General features: G+C 43.4%; 2 protein-coding genes across 11 annotated transcripts; both read right to left on the bottom strand.

The window, feature by feature from the left end:
• On the bottom strand, nt 1–21,307 carry LOC114436846 (mucin-2-like). 10 transcript variants are annotated; one of them, XM_028407363.1, is made up of 19 exons: nt 19,470–19,605; nt 10,843–11,018; nt 10,258–10,395; nt 9,629–9,770; nt 9,366–9,552; nt 9,079–9,220; nt 8,504–8,647; nt 8,310–8,365; nt 6,986–8,227; nt 6,224–6,571; nt 5,568–6,067; nt 4,838–5,426; nt 3,452–4,681; nt 2,111–3,295; nt 1,823–1,885; nt 869–1,699; nt 785–814; nt 632–711; nt 1–163 (listed from the first exon to the last, which is right to left on the bottom strand). In XM_028407363.1, the coding sequence occupies exons 1-19, from the start codon at nt 19,590–19,592 to the stop codon at nt 77–79; spliced, it is 7,293 nt and encodes a 2,430-aa protein (XP_028263164.1). In that variant the 5' UTR covers nt 19,593–19,605; the 3' UTR covers nt 1–76. The 10 variants fall into 10 exon arrangements, with proteins under 10 accessions (XP_028263164.1, XP_028263163.1, XP_028263166.1 ...); XM_028407362.1 differs by having other exon boundaries at nt 3,452–4,040; nt 4,182–4,681; nt 4,838–6,067; XM_028407365.1 differs by having other exon boundaries at nt 2,111–2,254; nt 2,492–3,295; nt 4,838–6,067.
• Nucleotides 13,814–26,952, bottom strand: LOC114436847 (uncharacterized). Its single transcript, XM_028407370.1, has 11 exons — nt 26,806–26,952; nt 19,131–19,312; nt 18,440–18,577; nt 16,364–16,505; nt 16,098–16,275; nt 15,329–15,470; nt 14,833–14,970; nt 14,655–14,707; nt 14,509–14,586; nt 14,303–14,379; nt 13,814–14,049 (listed from the first exon to the last, which is right to left on the bottom strand). Exons 1-11 carry the CDS (start codon nt 26,926–26,928, stop codon nt 13,972–13,974), a joined length of 1,329 nt encoding a protein of 442 aa, XP_028263171.1. The 5' UTR covers nt 26,929–26,952; the 3' UTR covers nt 13,814–13,971.

Consider the following 26,952-nt stretch of genomic DNA (forward strand, 5'->3'; position numbering starts at 1 on the left):
TAAACTGTGACAGGAAACAAACAAAAAATCCCAAAGAAACAGCTTGATCCTGTTTCACCACCAGGGGAAGCTGGACTCATTGTTGTGGGTTGATGCGGGTTGTTGATGCAATGCTGAGCATGAAGCCTGCAGGCAGCCCTTGGTTCCTTAGTCCATCTTTAAACTGGAGAGGAATATAAACACAGATGATCAGACGAACAGATGAAAAGACTGCAGTAAGCGGCAGGAAAAGTGCAGCATGATGAACCAATGCTGACATAAAAAGTATTTTGAGTATTGATCAGTTGAAACCCTCTGTCAGCCTCTGAGCATGCTCAGTGCTTATTGGCTGGATTCCAAAACAAAGCTTGAAGGACTGATGTTTATTTTTACACTTCCTTGTTTTCGAAAAACAAGATAATAAACAAAGAAGGCCGGGGGGGGGGGGGGGGGGGGGGGGGGGGCAATGTGAGCACGTACAAAAGAACTAGAACAATGCAAACTATTTACCATCCAACCAATCAGATCACTTCTTAACATTGACCTAAAATGCACCCAGGACTTCTACCGGCTACAAATCTTAGCTCAAGACTGATGGCACATCTGACTAAATGTGTCTGAAGCTTTGAAAAGTAGATAAAACCAGTCCGACCCATTGGAGCGCAATTGTCCTGATGTCATCCTCACACGCCGTCGAGGTGCAGGAGATCCTCCCTCTCAGACTGATGACATCTGTGACAAAGCAGAGTGACTTAACCTAACATCTGCAGGACAAACTAAATCTTTTTTGGTATGTCATACTTACATGATGGCTTGGTCACAGGAACAATTGTACTTGTGGATGAACTTGTACTTGTGGGTAAACTTGTACTTGTGGGTAATCTTGTACTTGTGGGTGAACTTGTACTTGTGGTCACAGTTACATTTAGATTATTGGTTGTTGTCAGCGGGGTGCACGTTGTAGAGGGAATCGATTGTGTCAAAGTCACAGTGATGGTTGTGGCTTGTTCAGAAGTTAAACAAGTTGTCTGAGGAGGCTCTGTAGCAGCAGTTGTAGTAGTTGCACCACCAGTGGGTGGTTGTGGGGCAGGTGTTGTTGTTGTTGTTGTTCCTGTTGGTGCAACAGTAGCTACTGTAGTGGTAGCAGCAGTGGTTGATAATGAAGCAGTTGTAGTAGTAGTTGTGGTTGAAGCTACCGTTGTCTTGGCAGCGGTTGTCATAGCCACAGTGGTTGCAGGAAGTGTCATTTCTGTAGTTGTCACGGCAGTAGTGTCTATTGTTGTGTTAGTTATTGTTGTCGTTGCAGTGGTTGTGTTTGGAGAAGGCGATGCTGCATCAGTTGTGTTAATAGCCATCGTTGTAGGAGCATCTGTTGTGGTTTGAGGAAGGGTTGGTGCTGCTGTAGTCATAGCAACAGTTGTTTGACCAGGTGTGGTTGTATTTGACATAGTTTCTGTAGTTGTCAATGGAGCAGCTGCTGTGGTTGTTGCAGTGGTTGCATTTGTGGTTGCAGGAAGTGTCATTGCTGTAGTTGCCACGGCAGTAGTGTCTATTGTTGTGTTAGTTATTGTTGTTGCAGTGGTTGTATTTGATGTAGTTTCTGTAGTTGTCAAAGAAGCAGCTGCTGTGGTTGTGGTTGCAGGAAGCGTCATTTCTGTAGTTGCCACAGCGGTAGTGTCTATTGTTGTGTTACTTATTGTGGTTGTTGCAGTGGTTGCGTTTGTGGTTGCAGGAAGTGTCGTTTCTGTAGTTGCCACAGCAGTAGTATTTATTGTTGCGTTTGTTGTGGTTGGAGCAAGTGATGCTGCATCACTTGTGTTAACAGCAGTTGTGGAAGTCATATTTGTGGTTGCAGGAAGTGTCATTTCTGTAGTTGCCACAGCAGTAGTGTCTATTGTTGTGTTACTTATTGTGGTTGTTGCAGTGGTTGCGTTTGTGGTTGCAGGAAGTGTCATATCTGTAGTTGTCACGACAGTAGTGTCTATTGTTGCATTTGTTGTGGTTGTTGCAGTGGTTGTATTTGACGTAGTTTCTGTAGTTGTCAATGAAGCAGCTGCTGTGGTTGTTGCAGTGGTTGCAGGAAGTGTCATTGCTGTAGTTTCCACAGCAGTAGTGTCTATAGTTGTGTTACTTATTGTGGTTGTTGCAGTGGTTGTGTTTGGAGGAAGTGATGCTGCATCAGTTGTGTTAACAGCAGTTGTGGAAGTCATATTTGTGGTTGCAGGAAGTGTCATTTCTGTAGTTGCCACAGCAGTAGTGTCTATTGTTGTGTTACTTATTGTGGTTGTTGCAGTGGTTGCGTTTGTGGTTGCAGGAAGTGTCATATCTGTAGTTGTCACGACAGTAGTGTCTATTGTTGCATTTGTTGTGGTTGTTGCAGTGGTTGTATTTGACGTAGTTTCTGTAGTTGTCAATGAAGCAGCTGCTGTGGTTGTTGCAGTGGTTGCATTTGTGGTTGCAGGAAGTGTCATTGCTGTAGTTTCCACAGCAGTAGTGTCTATAGTTGTGTTACTTATTGTGGTTGTTGCAGTGGTTGTGTTTGGAGGAAGTGATGCTGCATCAGTTGTGTTAACAGCAGATGTGGAAGTCGTATTTGTGGTTGCAGGAAGTGTCATTTCTGTAGTTGCCACGGCAGTAGTGTCTATAGTTGTGTTAGTTATTGTTGTTGCAGTGGTTGTATTTGACGTAGTTTCTGTAGTTGTCAATGAAGCAGCCACTGTGGTTGCGTTTGTGGTTGCAGGAAGTGTCATTTCTGTAGTTGCCACAGTAGTAGTGTCTATTGTTGTGTTACTTATTGTGGTTGTTGCAGTGGTTGCGTTTGTGGTTGCAGGAAGTGTTGTTTCTGTAGTTGCCACAGCAGTAGTGTCTATTGTTGTGTTACTTATTGTGGTTGTTGCAGTGGTTGCGTTTGTGGTTGCAGGAAGTGTCATTTCTGTAGTTGTCACGACAGTGGTGTCTATTGTTTCATTTGTTATAGTTGTTGCAGTGGTTGTGTTTGGAGGAAGTGATGCTGCATCAGTTATGTTAACAGCAGATGTGGAAGTCATATTTGTGGTTGCAGGAAGTGTCATTTCTGTTGTCACGGCAATAGTGTCTATTGTTGTGTTAGTTATTGTTGTTGCAGTGGTTGTATTTGATGTAGTTTCTGTAGTTGTCAATGAAGCAGCTGCTGTGGTTGCGTTTGTGGTTGCAGGAAGTGTCATTTCTGTAGTTGCCACGACAGTAGTGTCTATTGTTGTGTTAGTTATTGTTGTTGCAGTGGTTGTATTTGATGTAGTTTCTGTAGTTGTCAATGAAGCAGCTGCTGTGGTTGCGTTTGTGGTTGCATTTGTGGTTGCAGGAAGTGTCATTGCTGTAGTTTCCACAGCAGTAGTGTCTATTGTTGTGTTATTTATTGTGGTTGTTGCAGTGGTTGTGTTTGGAGGAAGTGATGCTGCATCAGTTGTGTTAACAGCAGATGTGGAAGTCGTATTTGTGGTTGCAGGAAGTGTCATTTCTGTAGTTGCCACGGCAGTAGTGTCTATTGTTGTGTTAGTTATTGTTGTTGCAGTGGTTGTATTTGATGTAGTTTCTGTAGTTGTCAATGAAGCAGCTGCTGTGGTTGTGGTTGCAGGAAGCGTCATTTCTGTAGTTTCCACAGTGGTAGTGTCTATTGTTGTGTTACTTATTGTGGTTGTTGCAGTGGTTGCGTTTGTGGTTGCAGGAAGTGTCGTTTCTGTAGTTGCCACAGCAGTAGTGTCTATTGTTGTGTTACTTATTGTGGTTGTTGCAGTGGTTGCGTTTGTGGTTGCAGGAAGTGTCATATCTGTAGTTGTCACGACAGTAGTGTCTATTGTTGCATTTGTTGTGGTTGTTGCAGTGATTGTATTTGACGTAGTTTCTGTAGTTGTCAATGAAGCAGCTGCTGTGGTTGTTGCAGTGGTTGCATTTGTGGTTGCAGGAAGTGTCATTGCTGTAGTTTCCACAGCAGTAGTGTCTATAGTTGTGTTAGTTATTGTTGTTGCAGTGGTTGTATTTGACGTAGTTTCTGTAGTTGTCAATGAAGCAGCTGCTGTGGTTGCGTTTGTGGTTGCAGGAAGTGTCATTTCTGTAGTTGCCACAGCAGTAGTGTCTATTGTTGCGTTTGTTGTGGTTGTTGCAGTTGTTGTGTTTGGTGGAAGTGATGCTGCATCACTTGTGTTAACAGCAGATGTGGAAGTCATATTTGTGGTTGCAGGAAGTGTCATTTCTGTAGTTGCCACAGCAGTAGTGTCTATTGTTGTGTTACTTATTGTGGTTGTTGCAGTGGTTGCGTTTGTGGTTGCAGGAAGTGTCATTTCTGTAGTTGTCACGACAGTGGTGTCTATTGTTTCATTTGTTATAGTTGTTGCAGTGGTTGTGTTTGGAGGAAGTGATGCTGCATCAGTTATGTTAACAGCAGATGTGGAAGTCATATTTGTGGTTGCAGGAAGTGTCATTTCTGTTGTCACGGCAATAGTGTCTATTGTTGTGTTAGTTATTGTTGTTGCAGTGGTTGTATTTGATGTAGTTTCTGTAGTTGTCAATGAAGCAGCTGCTGTGGTTGCGTTTGTGGTTGCAGGAAGTGTCATTTCTGTAGTTGCCACGACAGTAGTGTCTATTGTTGTGTTAGTTATTGTTGTTGCAGTGGTTGTATTTGATGTAGTTTCTGTAGTTGTCAATGAAGCAGCTGCTGTGGTTGCGTTTGTGGTTGCATTTGTGGTTGCAGGAAGTGTCATTGCTGTAGTTTCCACAGCAGTAGTGTCTATTGTTGTGTTATTTATTGTGGTTGTTGCAGTGGTTGTGTTTGGAGGAAGTGATGCTGCATCAGTTGTGTTAACAGCAGATGTGGAAGTCGTATTTGTGGTTGCAGGAAGTGTCATTTCTGTAGTTGCCACGGCAGTAGTGTCTATTGTTGTGTTAGTTATTGTTGTTGCAGTGGTTGTATTTGATGTAGTTTCTGTAGTTGTCAATGAAGCAGCTGCTGTGGTTGTGGTTGCAGGAAGCGTCATTTCTGTAGTTTCCACAGTGGTAGTGTCTATTGTTGTGTTACTTATTGTGGTTGTTGCAGTGGTTGCGTTTGTGGTTGCAGGAAGTGTCGTTTCTGTAGTTGCCACAGCAGTAGTGTCTATTGTTGTGTTACTTATTGTGGTTGTTGCAGTGGTTGCGTTTGTGGTTGCAGGAAGTGTCATATCTGTAGTTGTCACGACAGTAGTGTCTATTGTTGCATTTGTTGTGGTTGTTGCAGTGATTGTATTTGACGTAGTTTCTGTAGTTGTCAATGAAGCAGCTGCTGTGGTTGTTGCAGTGGTTGCATTTGTGGTTGCAGGAAGTGTCATTGCTGTAGTTTCCACAGCAGTAGTGTCTATAGTTGTGTTAGTTATTGTTGTTGCAGTGGTTGTATTTGACGTAGTTTCTGTAGTTGTCAATGAAGCAGCTGCTGTGGTTGCGTTTGTGGTTGCAGGAAGTGTCATTTCTGTAGTTGCCACAGCAGTAGTGTCTATTGTTGCGTTTGTTGTGGTTGTTGCAGTTGTTGTGTTTGGTGGAAGTGATGCTGCATCACTTGTGTTAACAGCAGATGTGGAAGTCATATTTGTGGTTGCAGGAAGTGTCATTTCTGTAGTTGCCACAGCAGTAGTGTCTATTGTTGTGTTACTTATTGTGGTTGTTGCAGTGGTTGCGTTTGTGGTTGCAGGAAGTGTCATTTCTGTAGTTGTCACGACAGTGGTGTCTATTGTTTCATTTGTTATAGTTGTTGCAGTGGTTGTGTTTGGAGGAAGTGATGCTGCATCAGTTATGTTAACAGCAGATGTGGAAGTCATATTTGTGGTTGCAGGAAGTGTCATTTCTGTTGTCACGGCAATAGTGTCTATTGTTGTGTTAGTTATTGTTGTTGCAGTGGTTGTATTTGATGTAGTTTCTGTAGTTGTCAATGAAGCAGCTGCTGTGGTTGCGTTTGTGGTTGCAGGAAGTGTCATTTCTGTAGTTGCCACGACAGTAGTGTCTATTGTTGTGTTAGTTATTGTTGTTGCAGTGGTTGTATTTGATGTAGTTTCTGTAGTTGTCAATGAAGCAGCTGCTGTGGTTGCGTTTGTGGTTGCATTTGTGGTTGCAGGAAGTGTCATTGCTGTAGTTTCCACAGCAGTAGTGTCTATTGTTGTGTTATTTATTGTGGTTGTTGCAGTGGTTGTGTTTGGAGGAAGTGATGCTGCATCAGTTGTGTTAACAGCAGATGTGGAAGTCGTATTTGTGGTTGCAGGAAGTGTCATTTCTGTAGTTGCCACGGCAGTAGTGTCTATTGTTGTGTTAGTTATTGTTGTTGCAGTGGTTGTATTTGATGTAGTTTCTGTAGTTGTCAATGAAGCAGCTGCTGTGGTTGTGGTTGCAGGAAGCGTCATTTCTGTAGTTTCCACGACAGTAGTGTCTATTGTTGTGTTAGTTATTGTTGTTGCAGTGGTTGTATTTGATGTAGTTTCTGTAGTTGTCAATGAAGCAGCTGCTGTGGTTGTGGTTGCAGGAAGCGTCATTTCTGTAGTTGCCACAGCGGTAGTGTCTATTGTTGTGTTACTTATTGTGGTTGTTGCAGTGGTTGCGTTTGTGGTTGCAGGAAGCGTCATTTCTGTAGTTGCCACAGCGGTAGTGTCTATTGTTGTGTTACTTATTGTGGTTGTTGCAGTGGTTACATTTGTGGTTGCAGGAAGTGTCATATCTGTAGTTGTCACGACAGTAGTGTCTATCGTTGCATTTGTTGTGGTTGTTGCAGTGGTTGTATTTGTGGTTGCAGGAAGTGTCATTGCTGTCATATTTGACGTAGTTTCTGTAGTTGTCAATGAAGCAGCTGCTGTGGTTGTTGCAGTGGTTGCATTTGTGGTTGCAGGAAGTGTCATTGCTGTAGTTTCTACAGCAGTAGTGTCTATTGTTGTGTTACTTATTGTGGTTGTTGCAGTGGTTGTGTTTGGAGGAAGTGATGCTGCATCAGTTGTGTTAACAGCAGATGTGGAAGTCGTATTTGTGGTTGCAGGAAGTGTCATTTCTGTAGTTGCCACAGCAGTAGTGTCTATTGTTGTGTTACTTATGGTGGTTGTAGTAGTTGTGGTTGGAGGAAGGGTTGGTGCTGCTGTAGTTATCGCAATAGCAGTTGTTGCATTAGGTGTCAATGTTGCAGCTGTTGAGTTTGTTGTTGGATCAGGTGCAAGTGATGTAGTGGTTGCTGTAGTTGTGTGTGTCATCAATTCAGTAGTTGTGTTACCAGTTGTGGGTGAAGTAATTGTTGGAAAAGGTGTTGTAAAAGTAGTAGTTGTGTTAGTAGTTGTGGTAGCAGCAGCTGTTGTGGAGGTATTACTTGCGGTTGGAGGGAGGGTCGACTCGGCAGTTGTTGCGGTTGCAGCAGTGGTTGTTGTTCCAGCTGGCGCTGTTCCTGGTGTTGTAGCAATTGATGTAGATACTGCTGTAGTTGTAGTTAAAGCAGATGTTGTGGTAGGAGGAGCAGGTGTTGGAGCAGATGTTGCAGCAGCAGTAGATGTGGTGTTGTGTGTGATCGGTGCAGTTGTTATTGGAATTGGAGTAATGGCTGTTGTGATAGGAGCTGAAGTGGTTGTGGTGGGAGTTGTCGTGGTGGTGGGAGCTAGTGTGGTGGTGAATGTAGTAGTAGCTGGTGTGATGGGAATTGGTGTGGTTGTTGTGGTAGGAACTGTAGTCATTGCTGCAGTAATTGTGGTATTAGTGGTTGTAGTTGGAGAGACTGTTGTAGTAGTTGTTGTAGCAGCAGTGGTTGTTGTTGGAGCAGCAGTTGTAATCTGCATAGTTGGCGTGGGAACAGGCGTTCCACCTGGTGTTGTTGTGTCCGGTGTAGTTATGGTGATTATAATTGGAGATGTTGGCGCAGTTGTTGTGTTGGCTGTAGTCACTGTTAACGGAATGGTAAACGTGCTTTGCCCACTCGATGTTGTCACCATTGTCGGTGCAATAGTGATGTTTTGTGGTGTAGTCGTTGTTGATGGAATAGTTATGGTAGCTTGTGTTATAATTGTAGTCGGTGTTGTTGTTGTTTGTGGTGTTGTTACAGTCACAGGAATTTGTGTTGTTAGTGGTATACATGTTGTAGAAGGTACTGCTTGTGTGATTGTTATAGTCAGGCTGGGTTGCGATGTCACACAGGGAGTACTTGAAGTTTGTGTTGTTGTATTGAGAGGCTGTGCAGGTGGTGTTGTTGCTGGTTGGATAGTTGTCATATCAGTGGGAAAGTTTTTCTCTGCGAAAAGCAGGATGAACACACACATGAAAAATCCAAGATGGAATTTGAAACCTGAAAAACCAGGCGGGGCTGTACTCACCGCTGCCAACAGCCACAATGACACATCGAAGCTCTGACTGATACACGGCGCTACGACTGTGTGTGTGGGAAAAATAACAGCAGCTCTGTTATCAGACCTGATATGCATCTTTGAAAGAAAGCTTGTTCCTTGTTACTATTTTCATTTTGACAAAAGCCATTGCAGTAACAAATGTGTACGGGCCATCATCTTACTTCAATTCTGCCTCCACGACGAAACAGATGGCGTGGGTTTCTCCATTTTCAGCCTCAGATGGCGTCCATGTAAGGATGAACTGTCCTGCTCCAGATACACTCTGGATCATGTTGGATGGGCCACTGAACACCAGCTGAGAAATACTTGAACAAACACATGAGAAGAGGTGTTTAGACAGCTCTCCCAGTCTTTGCCTCTGTTGGACTGGTTGTAGAACCTTTCTCTAGAAGGGGGTCACACTAAACTAAGCAGACAGTCGGGCGCTGAGCACAAACCTCCAGCTTCCCGTCACCTAGATACCAGTGTCAGACACAGTGTCCATGAACAGAGGCTGTTGTTGGATGTTTTCCGTGCCTGGCACTAACTCTGGTTCTTCTTCTCTGGTTGGCCTACATACTACAATGCCCAAATACTGGTACAAACTGGTATCCTATAGTCAGGATAGTTGCTAGCTGGTGGTCATGCTAACTTAATGTAGATATTTCTGTACCACAGCTAGTCTCACATTCAGAGCAGTTTCAGGTCATTTTTGTGTCTTTCCTTTCATAATTGTACGTGTTTTGTTTTGACCCACCTCGAATGATTTGCCTCTGCGTGGATGCTGATTTCCAGCGTCTGACCAACAAAGGTGAACAGCTGAGCTCTGTTAGCGGGAGTTGGGGGGAGGAACCTGGGCAAATAAAACCCTTCTTGGCAGATCTGCACAGCAGGATCCACTGCAACATACACAAACCCACACATAGGAAACAATTTAAGATATGTTATTTGAAAAGTTCCCTCCTGTGGCTAAGTAAGCTAATGAATTAGCTAGCTTCATTGCGCCTCTTTGTTTTACTGACTATCATATAAATGTTACAGTACCTGTCACAATAAACTGGATGGGTATTCTGCTGATGGCGTCGTTGGTTGTTTTCACTTCCTGTGACCCGCTGGTGTTTGTCAGTGTGATGGTCTGCATGGGAAAGTCCACCATCATCAGCTGCAGCGCATACGAACCTTCATTACCTTGGTGATTGCCAATGGAGGGGTTGTATGACACAAAACAAGACTGGAAGAGGACAGACCAGAGTCAGACATGACCATAATTCTGAACTATAGAACTACAGAGACGTTTGTTCACTCACTGTGTGTAAGGTGAGGACGGACAGAGGCGGCGTACATTGGACACACTCTGACAGTGAGGAGTTTGCTTCTGTGCATTTAACGTCGTCTCCGTCGGGGTCAAACGCCAGCAAGGTGAAATTCCTTTGACAGTTTGAAGGAACTCTGAAAGAGACACAGAAGGTGGCTCATAGTGAACCCTAAGAGTAAATTCTGTCCAATTTTAAATGATGAATTGGACTGCAAACATTTCTGCTTGCTCTTAAGGTAGTGCCGTCATGGTGGAAGCATTCAGAGCTAAAAAATGAAGCCAACCAGAAAGTGACATTTGTAGTTCCTTGGCCACTGGGTTAAATGGGAGTTTTAGTGTTGGCTGAAGAAACCAGCATTTTTGATAAAATCTGATCTTTTCTTGATTTATGACCAAATCTCAAAACCATACAAATTTAAGTCAGCTTTAGCTAATCCCTGTTAGCTAACATGCTAGCACAGCTGTGTCTCTCAGTGTTGGTATAAAATTGATTGTTCCAGCTGCGATCCTTCTTCCATGTGTCATGCTACCTTCACCTCATCACCTTCACTAGAGTAAATGAACATGTGAATTGTGATGTTTGCACGAATCATCACGTGTTTGTTGTTGCTGTAAACTCACCTCAGTTTTGGCAGGATGTTGGTCTGTGGTGAGGTGTTGGCGCGCCCGGTGTCAGACCGGCTCCTCAGGTCCACGTGGATCAGGGCTGTCATTGATGTGATGTTATTGATGTTACTGACCCAGCTGCCTCCGTTCAACCTGTTTAGAGCACACAGGACAGTTCTAAACACACACATTTGATTTGATTCACAGTTTGAGTGAAGAAGCTCACATCCATCACCACCTTTAATTAAAAATACTTCCTCTTTCCTGGTTGTTGAATGACAGCACAGAAAGAAAAACTCCCACGGTATTTATATTAGTTTGAGAGTCAACATTCTTTCATGTCGTGAAGTAGCTTTGTAGTCCTGGACAAAAAAACCCCACTAACATCGGACTTCTGACAGTCAGCACAAAAGGCAGATAGCGGTACTCGGTCTGTTTATCAGGTCAGTTTAACAGTCAGTAGCTGAGCATTTAGGTCAATAGTTCATCCAGATCTGCAGCATTTCAGGGCTTCACACATGACAACACACAGTACCAACACAAGTACTTAAATAAAGAAAACAATAGACAAAAAAGTAAGAATGTCCTTCCTGAACTCACACCATCTGAAAGGGAGAGCTGCTGGGAAGCAGGCGGGTCACGATTCGTCCAATCTCACAGAACTCGCTGCCGTTGTAGAATGAAGCCGGCTGGTTTGAGACCTCAGTCCCACAGTTCACACAGGTCCACTCGTTGAAGTTGCACCAGCGCGAGTTCAGCTTGTAGTGAAGAACCACCTGCAGTATCAGAGGAAAGAGGTGTTCAGATGAAAGGCAGTTTGTGGTGTATTCATGAGAATAACTTCACTCCGTATCTTATTCTGAGGGGGAAATACTTTAAAGATCAGAGTGTTCAATTTACAAGAGTGATAAAATGTCAGAGATCTGAGATTAAAGTAACACAATTTGCAGGAACAAACCATCTTTAGGATAACCTGAGATTAGGGTCATAAAGTCTTTGAGATTATAAAGTGAAAAACTTTATTGTATCACAGAATACACACACACATCACCTCACAGATCTATAAATCTATATTCCAGAAATCTCAGCAAGACCAGATTTTCCAAAGATAATCCATACATACCGATATAGATCCATCTGCATTTGGGTTTCTGGGGGTGTAGGTCATCACTGTCCCCATGTAGTCACCCTGGGAGCTGCAGACCGGCAGCAGCAGGAGCAGCAGCAGCCCTGAAATCCCCCTCATGACAGCAGCTCCGTCAGCATTCAGACAGCAGATCAGAGCTTCTGTTTGCTGCTGGTGTCTCTGCTGAGTTTTGATTGAACCATGAAGCAGGAAGTAGATGTGGTATGAGGAAACTCAGAGACCTGACAGCTGATGGAGTTCATTAAGTGCAGCTCTCCATGCCAAAGAACAGTGAAGAGAAAAAAATCAGAAGTGAAACTTCTTTCCTTTAAAAACCAAACTGTGAAAGATGAGACTTTGTTCCTCCTCTGTTCCTCATACTTCATTGAACAAAACTTGTCTGAGCAGCTTCTGAGGTCGATCCCCCATGACCGTTATTATGCAGAATTACCGTATTTTCACAACCATAAGGCGCACCTAAAAGTCTAAAATTTTCTCAAAAGTCGGCCGTACGCCTTATAATTAGGTGCGTCTTGTGTATGGGTTGAGTACCAGACACAGGGACGTGATACATAAACTACGTACGCTGGCAGCAATTCACCAAACTGCTGAACGCTATGGTACAGCTCCCGGCAGGTATATTACCTGTATGCTGCAAAACAATATCATCTTTTACTACTACTACTACTACTACAACTACGGACCCCTGAGGATGGCACCAGTGAATAGACTTGTTCATGAGGCGCAATTCAAGCTGCAGTCAGATCAGTTATGCGGTTGCGCCTACTGCAGTGGCAAGATTTCCAGTAAAAACATCCAGCCCAGCCACATCATTAACATGGATGAGGTCCCCCTCACTTTCGACATGTCCAAACTGTGGAGAGAACGGGAACCAGCACTATATCAATATGGACCACGGGGCACGAGAAGTCAGCCATCACTGTTGTTCTCGGTTGCCATGGCAATTGACAGAAACTTCCTCCAATGGTGATTTTTAAGCGGAAGACGGTGCCTAAAGAAAAGTTTCCATCAGGAGTCGTCATTAAGGCAAATCAAAAGGGCTGGATGGACGAGGAGAAAATGGGAGAGTGGCTCAGGGAGGTTTATGTAAAGAGACCGGGTGGTTTTTTCCACGTATTACCCTCGCTGCTGATCTGCGACTCCATGCGCGCCCATCTCACCGCTGGTGTAAAAATTTCTGCATTGACTGTTCGAGCTTTTATGAAAGCCAGCATACTTTCCGAACAGCCAGCCGGCAACGACAGTGACTCTGATTCTGACGCTGACAGCGAGAGGGAAGCTGGTATGCAAGCACTCGCACAGTTGTTTTATTCTGAGGATTGATTAAAATGTGAGTGTATTGTACATAGCTGTAATAAAGTTCGCCTTAACTCAATGTTTTTGTCCCGTTACCTTTTTATTTACGTACTGGTATGTTTTAGCGTAGCATGCGTCTTATAATACGGTGCACCTTGTGTATGTGCTGAGGACAGAAATAGACCCCGTAACTGACACTGCCCCTTATAATGCGGTGCGCCTTATGGTCGCGAAAAATACGGAAAAAAAGCAAAAACAAGAAAGCAGCAATGAATGCCTGACCAATCAGAGTGGAGCTTTCAACATGTTTATTCATTCAGGTTATTAAATCTTTAATTAATTAATTTAATTAATTTATACAACATTATACAATTACACAATACCATTACACAAATCAAAACCAAAGAAGGCAATAGGCTGAAGCACCTAGCTTATGTTTGCCTATCCTTAAATTCCCTATATTCACCCAAAATGTCAGCCAAACAAGCCAGATTTCAGTCATTTAAATCACATAGCAGTACTATTAATTTTTACTAGGGCTGTAATCAACCAAAGAAAGCCTTTGTCGACTGAAACCCTTAAATTTAGACTAAGAATCTACTAAAAAGACTACAAAGACTACTAGTTAATTTGCTTATTATTAAATTGTTTTGACCTGATTATTTTGTGCTGAAATTAATTACACACTTGAGTCTGTCGAGTCTGAGCAGCTTCACTGAATGACATCCAGTGTGGTCATTTGCACTGCAGATGTCTCTGACATGATAGAGGAGGACTGACTTACATGTCAAAACTAAATAAATATTCAGCAAACCACCGGGTCTGGTACTCTTCAGTCAATCTGTCTCTAGTGGGTCGGGCTAAACCAAAGTAGTGAAAACAAGGGGGGTGTTCAAAGATCGACTGTTACCTGTGAAACGGGTGCGCTGAAAACACCCCCATTAGCACTTTTCTTCCTACATTCTTCCTGATAAATCTACACACTACAAAAGTCTACCAATCAGAATTTTGGTCGAGCCAGAACGTGTTGACTAATAAATCGACCAGTCGACAGGGAGATTACATAGTTTACCTTCAAATTTTCCTTTTACATTTCCTTGTAGTCGTTTATTAACTTAAGATTTTTTTAAACTTTAACAAAGAGCTGCTTGTTTTAAAATTATCATCAAGCTCATTCCACAGAAAGGAGGAAGATTATTATCTCAATATCTCCACAAACAAAAACAGGCAGAAACCACACCTTTCCCTTTACATGATCAGCCACCAGAGGGCGCTGTTGTTGTAACTTATGGCAGAGCGTCAATGTTCAGGATTCTCAGAGCAATGTCTGGGGGCAGCCCTTGTTGCACCAGTTTATCTTTGAGCTGCAGAAGAAAACACAACATGAAGCTGAGAGGCTGATACTGACATCATAATGAAACTAAAGTGTGTCTGTAGGAAACATCAGGGCTGGTTATATGTGATGTCACGTAACTGAGGACAAGTAGTTTGAGAACACAAACATCAGATCACAGTTTATCTGCACATGTATCAAGATTTTAGCAGAAGTGGAAGTGGATGCTGGTTAGCATGTGATGCTAAGTTGTAGTGTTTTAATTTAAACAATAGGAGACTCACCTGTTGTATGATCACGTCCGTATCAGCTGCTGACAACGGTGATGAAGTGGAGATCCTCATCGCCAGAAATACAACACCTAGAAGCAGAATGAGTCGGTGTTACGACGCAGGAAGCTGCTGAAACTTTCTGAAATTCATTCATGCCATTCATCAAGGTCTTAATGCAGGAAGACAGGAGACCAGTTAATAAACATGACATCACTCACTTGAGACAGAGACAGATGGTGTTGTAGTTGGTGCTGGTGTGGTTGTAGTTGTTGGTGGCAGCGTTGTTGTTGTATTTGCTGTAAAAACAGGTTACATTTGTCAATCTTAGCGAAACAAACAAAACTAAGGATCAAACTTTACTCACTGATTCCGACGCTCACAGTGACACATCGAAGCTCAGAGTGGTACTTCGTCCCGCTGTGGAGATAAATCCACACAGTGTGTTTGTTAGAGCACGCTAACAGTCAGATTTAAAGTTAGGATCAAAGCACTGTCATTACTTCAAGTGTTTAAAGAGGTCATTAGTGGGACAAAATACCAACCTGGTTTGAACAGCAAAACAGATGGAGTGGCTTACTCCCTCTGAGATCCCAGACGGCGTAAACCTCAGGCTGAAGCTTCCGTTTCCTAACGTAGTCTGGATCATATTGTACTGTTTGCTGAACAGCAGATCACCGATCCTTTAAAGTACACGGAAGCAAAACTCAAAATGTCCCCACACAGTGTTGAGAAAAAGAGTTGTTTACCCACAATGCAGCAGCAATGTCCCCCCTTTCACTGGAATTCTGGTTCACGTCTGTCCTTTAGTTTGTTTCATTCACTGCTCAGATTTTTGCTGAGATCATATCAGTTTTCTTCTAACTTTGAATGTTCCTGTTCTTGGTGATTCATCTCTTTGTCTGGCTCTATGTGCTGACTGCGCTTACACCACAGAACAGGAGAGATCAGATTCCTGAACGAATTACTTGAAAAACTAAAACTGTCTCAGGTGTCTACCTGTCGTGTGAAGTAAATTTTCCTCACCAACAATTCACTTACTGGGAGTTGTTGGCCTCGGCAGAGATGCTGATTTCCAGGGTCTGGTTGACAGCAGTGAACAGCTGAGCTCCATTGGCTGGAGTTGGAGGCAGGAACCTGGGCAGGTAAAGTCCTTCTGTGCAGGATGGCGCTGCAGCATCCACTACAACAAATCAGAGAAGCAGCTGTTGTTAGAAGTCGCCCCGGACATTGATCACCAGAGGATCACCAGTCGGTACCTCTGCCCCTGTGGACCGTTTTCCTGGTTTTGGCTTGGATTCAGGTTCTATCTCTCGGGTTAGTTCCTGTTGACAGTTTGCTCCCCATGCCCCTTGTCTGTACCCTCACCTTGGGGACTGATTCCTCTGGTTACCAAACCCTTGTCTGGACTATGACACTGCTTTGGTCAAGCTTCTGTACTGTTGCCTCGGTGACTGCCCTTTTGTGTACCGACCTTGTTTACGGACTATTTCACTCTGTGGCCCTGTTTGTGACTGCTCTGGGATCCAGCCTGTTAGCTACCCTGACAGCTGTGCCAATGCAGCTAGTCCGAGGTGTGACTTCAACATTAACAATAATTTAGGTATGGTAACACAAAGATTGACAAAGTCCACAAATGGAGGTGGGAGAGGATGATTGTAGCCTTACTCCAGGCTTTCACCTACTTGGCTGTGGGGTTCAAGTCTCATACAAGGCAGAGGTGTAGCAACATTTCACATTAGTGATCCAAAATCAGACACAGTGTTTTCACTCACTGCAGGTCAGCCGGACAGCTGACATGGACTTGTACCTGTCACAACAAACTGGACTGGAATTTTGCTGAGAGCATCATTGACAGTTCTGGTCGTCTGCGTCCCGTTGGTATCAGTCAGTGTGATGGTCTGTCTGGGAAAGTCCTCCATCACCAGCTGCACCACGTATGAGCCTTCATTGCTGCTGCTGGTGGGACTGAATGACAGAGTGCAAGACTACAAGAGGAGACCAGGTCCAAATGAGTAATCTGTGTTAATCTGAGGTGTAACTACATGCCAAAGTGAGCAGGTGTTGGTTACTCACGGATGATGAGAGGCTGAGGACAGATACCGGTGTGCATTGGTAACACTCCGACTGTGATGAGAGTCCATATCTGCATTTAACGTCGTCTCCGTCAGGGTCAAACGCCAACAACCTGAAATCCCTCTGACAGTTTGAAGGCACTCTGATAGAGACACAGAAGTTAGGTTATAAATGGTATACAAAAGTAACTTTTGTAAACAAAGTTATATTCACGGTTTTCAAGAGTTAGCACTAATCGTAACACATGCGGTCATCGTAACACAGGAATTGTTACGATGGGGAGAGCTGCAGACACACACAACCGTTCTTTCCAGCGGTTTTAGTCAAGGTCATGTTTGGTACGGGATTTGTAGAAAGGCGGTCGGTTGATTGGTGTATGAAGCTTACGACCAGCCACTCTTGTAGAAGCTCTGGCGTTGCCACATTTCCATAGAAGTTACTCCTACATGCATACGCTACTAGGCAGCCTACATGCTTAACTGACAGTTTCTTGCACACACACACCCACAACGTCACTCACACACATACAGACCTCAGGGGCCATAAATAGGCCTGTCATGATAAGCAATAAATCAATTAATTCCTTGATAAGTTTTTCGGCCGTGATAAATGACATTTGCACGCTCGTTTGTTTTCCTCTCTCTTTCCCTGCCAAAGAGACTGGATGACAAATGGCATCACTCCGGTGCATCGTAGTGTATAAAGTGTGCAAAGTCCGGCCGTCAAACTTTATATGGCCCGCAGCTTCTGTCTTAAAATATGTGAAATCAACAGGTAGTTCTTGTTTTTTAACTCATTGTGTAAAGTTTATGGGATGTTCTGAGCAGACCAATGTCAGCTCGCTCTCTGCGTCACCATGGTACGTCACAGTGCTGCGGGCGCTGGTTACAGCAACACAGAGAGCTGTGAAGATGCACAACACCGGTTCAACACTTCGACACAATTCACCACGAGACTAAACATGCATATGTATACAACATGATCAGAGAGAGTCCTGAGCGTTGTACAAGTTCTCTGCCTTCTTACTGGCGGCACTCGCGGCAGCGCACCCATTAGTTCTCTTGTCCAGTCCTCTTGTGCCATCTCTGCTATCAGTTTATTTTATGTGTTTCTGTCTACATGGTGGCGTTTTTAAAATTCACTGCAGCTGTCTGCAGCGGCCTGATGCGCATACACACGCAAACGCGTGCGCACACAAACACACATGCAGACACATGTGCGTACAGGTGAGCCCACTCCCACCAGCAGGTAGAGAGTGCGTGTTGTTTGGCTCTGTTGCTCATGACGTGCTAGTTGGTTTGACTTAACTCCATTGACTATGCTCAGATAAACTATGGTAATAGTCCTACCTCTACTCATAATAATAATATTAATATCAACATTAATATTAATATCATTAATAACAATAATGTTGATGATTGGGGGCCTTTCCAGTGTTAAATGTTCTTTAGAAATTAAAGTTTATGGATCTTTGAAGGGTATACATTGTATGTCGTTATCATTATATTAGTTGAACATGGTCTCAAAACGACAATATTATCGCTTATCGCAATAATTTCTCTTGGCAATTAATCGCCTAACAAAATTTGTTATCGTGACAGGCCTAGCCGTAACACTGTTTTAGTAAATTATGTCCACATTTAAAAGATGGGTTGGATTGCAAACATTCCTGCTTGCTCTAAAGGTAGTGCCATCATGATGGAAGCATCCAGAGCTAAAAAAATGCAGTGAAAAAAATGCAGTTCCTCAAGTGGCCACTGGGTAAAATGGGAGTTATTGTGTTGTGCTGAAGAAACCAACACTTTAAATCTGCTCCTGTTTTTCTTGATGACCAAAACCATACAAATTTAAGTCAGCTTTAGCTAATCACCATTAGCTAATGTTAGCATGTTAGCACAGCTATGTCTTTCAGTGTTGGTATGAATCTGATTACATGTCAAACATGATTGTTCCAGCTGCGATCCTTCTTCCGTGTGTCATGCTACCTTCACCTCATCACCTTCACTAGAGTGAATGAACATGTGAATTGTGACATTTTCACGAATCATCATGTGTTTGTTGTTGCTGTAAACTCACCTCACTTCTGGAAGGATGTTGGTCTGAGGTGGGGTGTTGGCGCGCCCAGTGTCAGACCGGTTCCTCAGGTCCACGTTGATCCAGGCTGTCCCATCTGTGACGTTATTGATGTTACTGATCCAGGCGTATCCCACATACCTTTCAACACACACAGGACAGTTCTAAACACACATTCAGATTCTTTCTCTGTGGATTTGATTTGTTTCAGTTTGAGCGAACAAGCTCACATCCATCACTAGTTTTATTTAATATAAATATATATATATATATATATATATATATATATATATATATATATATATATATATATATATATAAAATACTCCCTCTTTCCTGGTTGTTGCATGACAGCACAGAGCAGCACAGAAAGAAAAACTCCCACTGTAGTTATAGTAGTTTGAGAGTCAACATTCTTTCAGGTCGTGAAGTAGCTTTGTAGTCCTTTCCACACAGCACAAAAACCCACTAACATCTGACTTCTGTCTGCTGTATGAAAGGATACAATCAGCATTCAGTTCTGCATTGTGGCTTAACCAGAGTAACATAACAACCATGCTAGTGATGCAGATCATCCAGTTGGATGTCTTCACTTTTGATCAATGAGCAACATTTCAGGGCTTCACACATGACGACACACAGAACCAACACAAGTACCTCAATAAATAAAACACTAGTGTAGACAAAAACTCACCCGTTCTGAATCCCAAAGGAGCTAGAATAAAGGGTGCTAAAGGTTTCTTTAAACTGACAGAAGTCGGTGCCGATGTAGACTGAACGAAAGTGGTCTGGCCCCTGCACAAAGGTACAGTTAATACAGGGCCAATATCCGTCAGTGAAACACCAGCGATAGTTCCAGTTGAATTGATGAACCACCTGCAGAGACAAAATTGAGAACACCTGGGGTTAAAGTCATAAATGTGTGTTCTTTGAGATTATAATGTAAAAAAGTTATTATATCACAGAATACACACACACACACACCTCACAGATCTTAGCTAGACCAGATTTTCGAGAGATAATCCATACATACCGATATAGATCCATCTGCATTTGGGTTTTTGGGGTTATAGGTTATCACTGTCCCCATGTAGTTACTCTGGGAGCTGCAGACCGGCAGCAGCAGGAGCAGCAGCAGCCCTGAAATCCCCCTCATGACAGCAGCTCCGTCAGAATTCAGACAGCAGATCAGTTCTTCTGTTTGCTGCTGGTGTCTCTGCTGAGTTTTGATTGAACCATGAAGCAGGAAGTAGATGTGGTATGACGAAACTCAGAGACCTGACAGCTGATGGAATTCATGAAGTGCAGCTCTACATGCCAAAGAACAGTGAAGTCTTTTGAAGTCAGTTTCAAGTGGCCATTAGAGGAACTGCAGTTTGTGGCACATTCTTAAAAGTTAATGAAGGTCTGACAGATTTTAGCCTGAGAACATAATGATTTTCTCCTGGACTTGAACGCCTCCTGTTATTCGTGATGAATTTGTTCATGTGTCAGTTAGTATATGTTGAATTTGTGTTGAACTGATTCATCAAACCTCAGGCATTTGCTTGCTTTGGTTGCACAATAGAACAGGAGAGACCAGATTCCTGACTTTGTCACCTATAAGAGGTGATAAATACCTCAGGTGTGTACCTGTCGCCTGCAGTGAATTCTTGCACATACAAAGTGTTTTTTAATTTTTCACTGAAACCTAACCTATGTATATATATTGTTAATTAATGCATACTTAAGAGCAGTGGCGGTTTTGGGCACGGGTGAACCGGGCAGGCGGCACAAGCAGTTGGGAAAAAAATCATCTGCACGTCTAAGCAGTTTTCTGTATTATATTATCAATCATATCACTGTGTGGAGAATTGGCAAATTAGCGCCCCCTGCTTGCTGAGAAGGTGCCGTACACAGAAGCTGTGTGAGGAGGGGAGGGGGCGCAGGGGACAGCTCACCTCTGGGTCTCCCAAATGTCTCCCAAACATGTTTGAGAACATGAGAACAGCGGGCCACTCTTAAGCCACAAACTCATGAGCAAACGTGCTGTTTTTGTAGATTTACAATGAACTCACTGCAGCTGAAAGGGAGCGTTAGAGGAGAGCAGGCGGGTTGAGATGTCCTCCGTCTGACACCACTCACTGGTTTCTATCTCCACATTGTTCTGCACTCTGCTCTGCTCGGTCCCACAGTTCCCACTGAGACATCGCCACGTATCAAAAGTACAAGTGTGGACGTTCAGCTTTTGCCGTAGAACCACCTGTTTTATTCCGAGAAAGAAACACACAGTAAGCCTCATCGAGATGGAACACCATTAAGAAAGAAGCTGTACGCACCCTGACTGATCCGTCTGCGTTAGTTTCCTTTGGGTAGTAGGTCATCAAAGTGCCATAAAAATGAGAAGCCTGAGCGCTGCAGACCTGCAGCAGCAGCAGCAGTGAGCGTGGCATGATGAAAGCATCTGTCTGTGCTCAGAGCTCTACACTTACATGCCACCCCTCCCACATGAAGGATTAGCCCTATATCAAACAAGGAAATGTTCTGGAATGAGGATCATGTGTCAGCAGGCCAGGAATTATGACCACGCCTGTCTATCAGTATGTTTCATAGAATAATAATACAAATATGGTTGACACATGTTAATGGCCATTAATTTGATGGTCAATTTGGCGCACCGAGACTGTTAGTCAGTAGTAGTTGTTGTAGCAGCAGTGGTTGTTGTTGGAGCAGCAGTTGTAATCTGCATAGTTGGCGTGGGAACAGGCGTTCTACCTGGTGTTGTTGTGTCCGGTGTAGTTATGGTGATTATAATTGGAGATGTTGTAGGTGGCGCAGATGTTGTTGTTGTGTTGGCTGTAGTCACTGTTAACGGAATGGTAAACGTGCTTTTCCTGCTCGATGTTGAGTTGATAATGTTGTTGTATCAACGGTCTGTGCAGGTGGTGTTGTTGATGGTTGGATGGTTGTCACATTACTAGGTACATAAAAACCCAAACAGCAAGAAAGCAACAATGAATGTCTGACCAATCAGAGTGCAGTTTTCAACATGTTTATTTGTTCAGGTTATTAAATCTTTAATTATGATATGAATAATTTCAATTTTGGTTTTATACAACACCACACAATTACACAAAGATGGGAATAGGCTGAAGCACCTAGCTTATGTTTGCCTATCCTTAAATTCCCCTTATACACCCAAAATGTCAGCCAAACTAAGATTTGAGTAAATTAGACTAATTAATTTTTACATAGTTTACCTTTAAATTTCCTTGTAGTCGTTAATTAAGATTTTTTAAACGTTAACAAAGAACTGCTTGTTTTAAAATGATCATCAAGCTCATTCCACAGAAAGGAGGAAGATTATTATCTCATTATCTCCACAAACAAAACGGGCAGAAACCACACCTTTCCCTTTAGAGTAACGCAATTTTGAGTCTCTGTATGTCCAGCACATATAGCAGATTTGACAATAAAGCTGACTTTGACTTGACTTTGACTTGACTTTATATGATCAGCCACCAGAGGGCACTGTTGTTGTAACTTATGGTGTGGCGTCACTGTTCAGGAGGCTCAGAGCAATGTCTGGTGGCAGCCCTTGTTGCACCAGTTTATCTTTGAGCTGGAGAAGAAAACACAACATGAAGCTGAGAGGCTGATACTGACATCATAATGAAACTAAAGTGTGTCTGTAGGAAACATCAGGGCTGGTTATATGTGATGTCACGTAACTGAGGACAAGTAGTTTGTGAACACAAACATCAGATCACAGTTTATCTGCACATGTGCTGAGATTTTAGCAGAAGTGGAAGTGGATGCTGGTTAGCATGTGATGCTAAGTTGTAGTGTTTTAATAGGAGACTCACCTGTTGTATGATCACGTCCATATCAGCTGCTGACAATGGTGATGAAGTGGAGATCCTCATCGCCAGAAATACAACAACTAGAAGCAGAATGAGTCGGTGTTACGACGCAGGAAGCTGCTGAAACTTTCTGAAATTCATTCATGCCATTCATCAAGGTCTTAATGCAGGAAGACAGGAGACCAGTTAATAAACATGACATCACTCACTTGAGTCAGAGACAGATGGTGTTGTAGTTGGTGCTGGTGTGGTTGTTGTAGTTGGTGCTGGTGTGGTTGTTGTGGGTGGTGGCAGCGTTGTTGTTGTAGTTGCTGTAAAAACAGGTTACATTTGTCAATCTTAGCGAAACAAACAAAACCAACAAGGATCAAACTTCACTCACTGATTCCGACGCTCACAGTGACACATCGAAGCTCAGAGTGGTACTTCGTCCCGCTGTGGAGATAAATCCACACAGTGTGTTTGTTAGAGCACGCTAACAGTCAGATTTAAAGTTAGAATCAAAGCACTGCCATTACTTCATGTGTTTAAAGAGGTCATTAGTGGGACAAAATACCAACCTGGTTTGAACAGCAAAACAGATGGAGTGGCTTACTCCCTCTGAGATCCCAGATGGTGTCCAGATCAGGCTGAAGCTTCCGTTTCCTAACGTAGTCTGGGTCACATTGTACAGTCTGCTTAACAGCAGATCACTGATCCTTTAAAGTACACGGAAGAAAAACTCAGGATTTCAAAATGTCCCCACACAGTGTTGACAGAGTTGTTTTCACCTAATGCAGCAGCAATGTCCCCCCTTTCACTGGAATTTTGGTTCACGTCTGTCCTTTAGTTTGTTTCATTCACTGCTCAGATTTTTGCGGAGGTCCTATCGGTTGTCTTCTAACTTTGAATGTTCCTGTTCTTGGTCAAAGTCAAAGTCAGCTTTATTGTCAAATCTGCTATATGTGCTGGACAGAGAATTACAGATACAGAGAATCCAAATTGCGTTACTCTTCACTCCGCAACATATAACATATAACTAAAAACTAAAGATAAATATAAAGTGTAAAAAAATGTACCTACAATGAGGCACACACAAAATACAAGGCACAAAATGAAGGCACAATGCAGTAAGAGTGCAAAAGTGGTGATTCATCTCTTTGTCTGGCTCTATGTGCTGACTGCGCTTACACAACAGAACAGGAGAGATCAGATTCCTGAATGAATTACCTAAAGAACTAAAACTGTCTCAGGTGTCTACCTGTCGTGTGAAGTAAATTCTTTAGAATGTATTTTCCTTGCCAACAATTCACTTACTGGGAGTTGTTGGCCTCGGCAGAGATGCTGATTTCCAGGGTCTGGTTGACAGCAGTGAACAGCTGAGCTCCATTGGCTGGAGTTGGAGGCAGGAACCTGGGCAGGTAAAGTCCTTCTGTGCAGGATGGCGCTGCAGCGTCCACTACAACAAATCAGAGAAGCAGCTGTTAGGACTCACCCCTTCCAGTTTCTCTTTCGCTTCCGCTGTGGGGCGAGTCCTGCCACCGCTCTCTAGCCATGCCCGGATTTTCCCATGATCCTCTGGGAGTCTGTGACTTCTTAAACACCCTGCAGACCACTTATCTTTGCCAGATCACCTTGCGGAGTTTCACTTGCGTTCCAGTGTTTTCTTGGATTACTCACCCTTGTGTATTATCCCCTTTGGACCTCGTTTTGGATTGCTTTCCTACTCCCTGTCGGTATTTCTGCTCCTGTGCACTGTTTTCCTGGTTTTGGACTTTGACTGGATTTAGCTATCTCTCGCCATGCCCCTTATCTGTACCCTCGCCTCGTGGACTGATTCCTCTGGTCACCAAACCCTTGCCCGGACGACACCGTGTGTGCATACACCGTGGGTTTTTTTTTCCCTTGTCGCTCATTCTTATTTGTTATATCTTTTTTCCAGTTCAAAAAACAGTTTATTCCTTTGTAGCCCTGTGGAAAATTAACTCGGGGCAAAGCTGTTGTAGTTTGACGGTTGTTTACATACGGCTTTTGTACGCGTCCCCGTGAACCGGAAGTGTCTCGTCACTAGCAGGATTCGCTAGCTGCAGTTGCGTTTAGACCTGAGCCAGATGTAAGCCAATCCGGATATATCCCAATTCATGTTGTTCAGACTCAGAAAAATACTATTCAGATACGGCCCGAATCCCACTCTAGCCAGATTCATTTTCCAGTGTGAATGGGGTCTTAGCTACCCTCCGAGGTGTGACTTCAACATCAACAATCATTTAGGTATGGTAACACAAAGACTGACAAAGTCCACAAATGGAGGTGAGAGAGGATGATTGTAGCCTTACCCCAGGCTTTCACCTACTTGGCTGTGGGGTTCAAGTCTCATACAAGGCAGAGGTGTAGCAACATTTCACATTAGTGATCCAAAATCAGACACAGTGTTTTCACTCACTGCAGGTCAGCCGGACAGCTGACATGGACTTGTACCTGTCACAACAAACTGGACTGGAATATTGCTGATAGCATCATTGACAGTTCTGGTCGTCTGCGCCCCGTTGGTGTGAGTCAGTGTGATGGTCTGTCTGGGAAAGTCCTCCATCACCAGCTGCACCACGTATGAGCCTTCATTGCTGCTGCTGGTGGGACTGAATGACAGAGTGCAAGACTACAAGAGGAGACCAGGTCCAAATGAGTAATCTGTGTTAATCTGAGGTGTAACTACATGCCAAAGTAAGCAGGTGTTGGTTACTCACTGATGATGAGAGGCTGAGGACAGACGGCTGTGTGCAATCGTCACACTCTGACTGTGATGAGAGTGCATATCTGCACTTAACCTCGTCTCCGTCAGGGTCAAACGCCAACAACCTGAAATCCCTCTGACAGTTTGAAGGCACTCTGATAGAGACACAGAAGGGGGGTTCTGGTGAATCCTCAGACATTTTGGTCAAACTGTTTTAGTAAATTATGTCCACATTTAACTGATGATTTTGATTGCAAACATTCCTGCTTGCTCTAAAGGCAGTGCCATCTTGATGGAAGCGTCCAGAGCTAAAAAAGAAAAAAAAAACAAGCCAACAAAGTGAAAAAAAATGCAGTTCCTCATGTGGCCACTGGGTAAAATGGGAGTTATTGTGTTGTTGTGCTGAAGAAACCAACACCTTAAATCTGCTCTTGAGGACCCAATTCGTCCAATTATTTCTTGATGAGCAGCTTTAGCTGACAGACTAACAGACTCAACAAGCTCATTAGGAAGGCTGGCTCGGTCCTGGGAGTTGAGCTAGAGTCTGTGGTGGAGGTAATGGGGAGGAGAATACATAGGAAACTCCTCAGTATTTGTAACAACACGTCTCTCCCTTTGGGATTAATAAAGTTTTATCTTATCTCTTAATCCTCATTAGCTAATGTTAGCATGTTAGCACAGCTATGTCTCTCAGTGTTGGTATAAAATTGATTACATGTCAAACATGATTGTTCCAGCTGCGATCCTTCTTCCATGTGTCATGCTACCTTCACCTCATCACCTTCACTAGAGTGAATGAACATGTGGATTGTGATGTTTTCATGAATCATCATGTGTTTGTTGTTGCTGTAAACTCACCTCACTTCTGGCAGGATGTTGGTCTGTGGTGAGGTGTTGGCGCGCCCAGTGTCAGACCGGTTCCTCAGGTCCACGTGGGTCAGGGATTTCTCTGATGTGACATTATGTATGTTACTGATCCAGGTGTTTTCGCTCCACCTTTCAACACACACAGGACAGTTCTAAACACACATTCAGATTCTGGCTCTGTGGATTTGATTTGATTCACAGTTTGAGTGAACAAGCTCACATCCATCACCACCTTTAATTAAAAATACTTCCTCTTTCCTGGTTGTTGCATGACAGCACAGAGCAGCACAGAAAGAAAAACTCCCACTGTAGTTATAGTAGTTTGAGAGTCAACATTCTTTCAGGTCGTGAAGTAGCTTTGTAGTCCTTTCCACACAGCACAAAAACCCACTAACATCTGACTTCTGTCTGCTGTATGAAAGGATACAGTCAGCATTCAGTTCTGCATTGTGGCTTAACCAGAGTAACATAACAACCATGCTAGTGATGCAGATCATCCAGTTGGATGTCTTCCCTTTTGATCAATGAGCAGCATTTCAGGGCTTCACACATGACGACACACAGAACCAACACAAGTACCTCAATAAATAAAACACTAGTGTAGACAAAAACTCACTCGTGCTGAAACACAGAGCCACGGGAATAAGGGATGATCAATGTTATTTCAATCTGACAGAAGTCGATGCTGGAGTAGACTGAATAAAAGTAGAATGACCCCACAACCGTACAGTTAACACAGGGCATCCATACAGTATTGTTACACAAGCGAAAGTTCCGGTTGGACTGAAAAACCACCTGCAGACAAAATTGAGAACACCTGGGGTTAAAGTCATAAATGTGTGTTCTTTGAGATTATAATGTAAAAAAGTTATTATATCACAGAATACACACACACACACACCTCACAGATCTCAGCTAGACCAGATTTTCCAAAGATAATCCATACATACCGATATAGTTCCATCTGCATTTGTGTTTTTGGGGGTGTAGGTCAGCACTGTCCCCATGTAGTCACCCTGGGAGCTGCAGACCGGCAGCAGCAGGAGCAGCAGCAGCCCTGAAATCCCCCTCATGACAGCAGCTCCGTCAGCATTCAG

This window comes from Parambassis ranga, chromosome 5 (genome assembly GCF_900634625.1).
Source record: "Parambassis ranga chromosome 5, fParRan2.1, whole genome shotgun sequence".
In the NCBI taxonomy this organism is placed as follows: domain Eukaryota; kingdom Metazoa; phylum Chordata; class Actinopteri; family Ambassidae; genus Parambassis; species Parambassis ranga.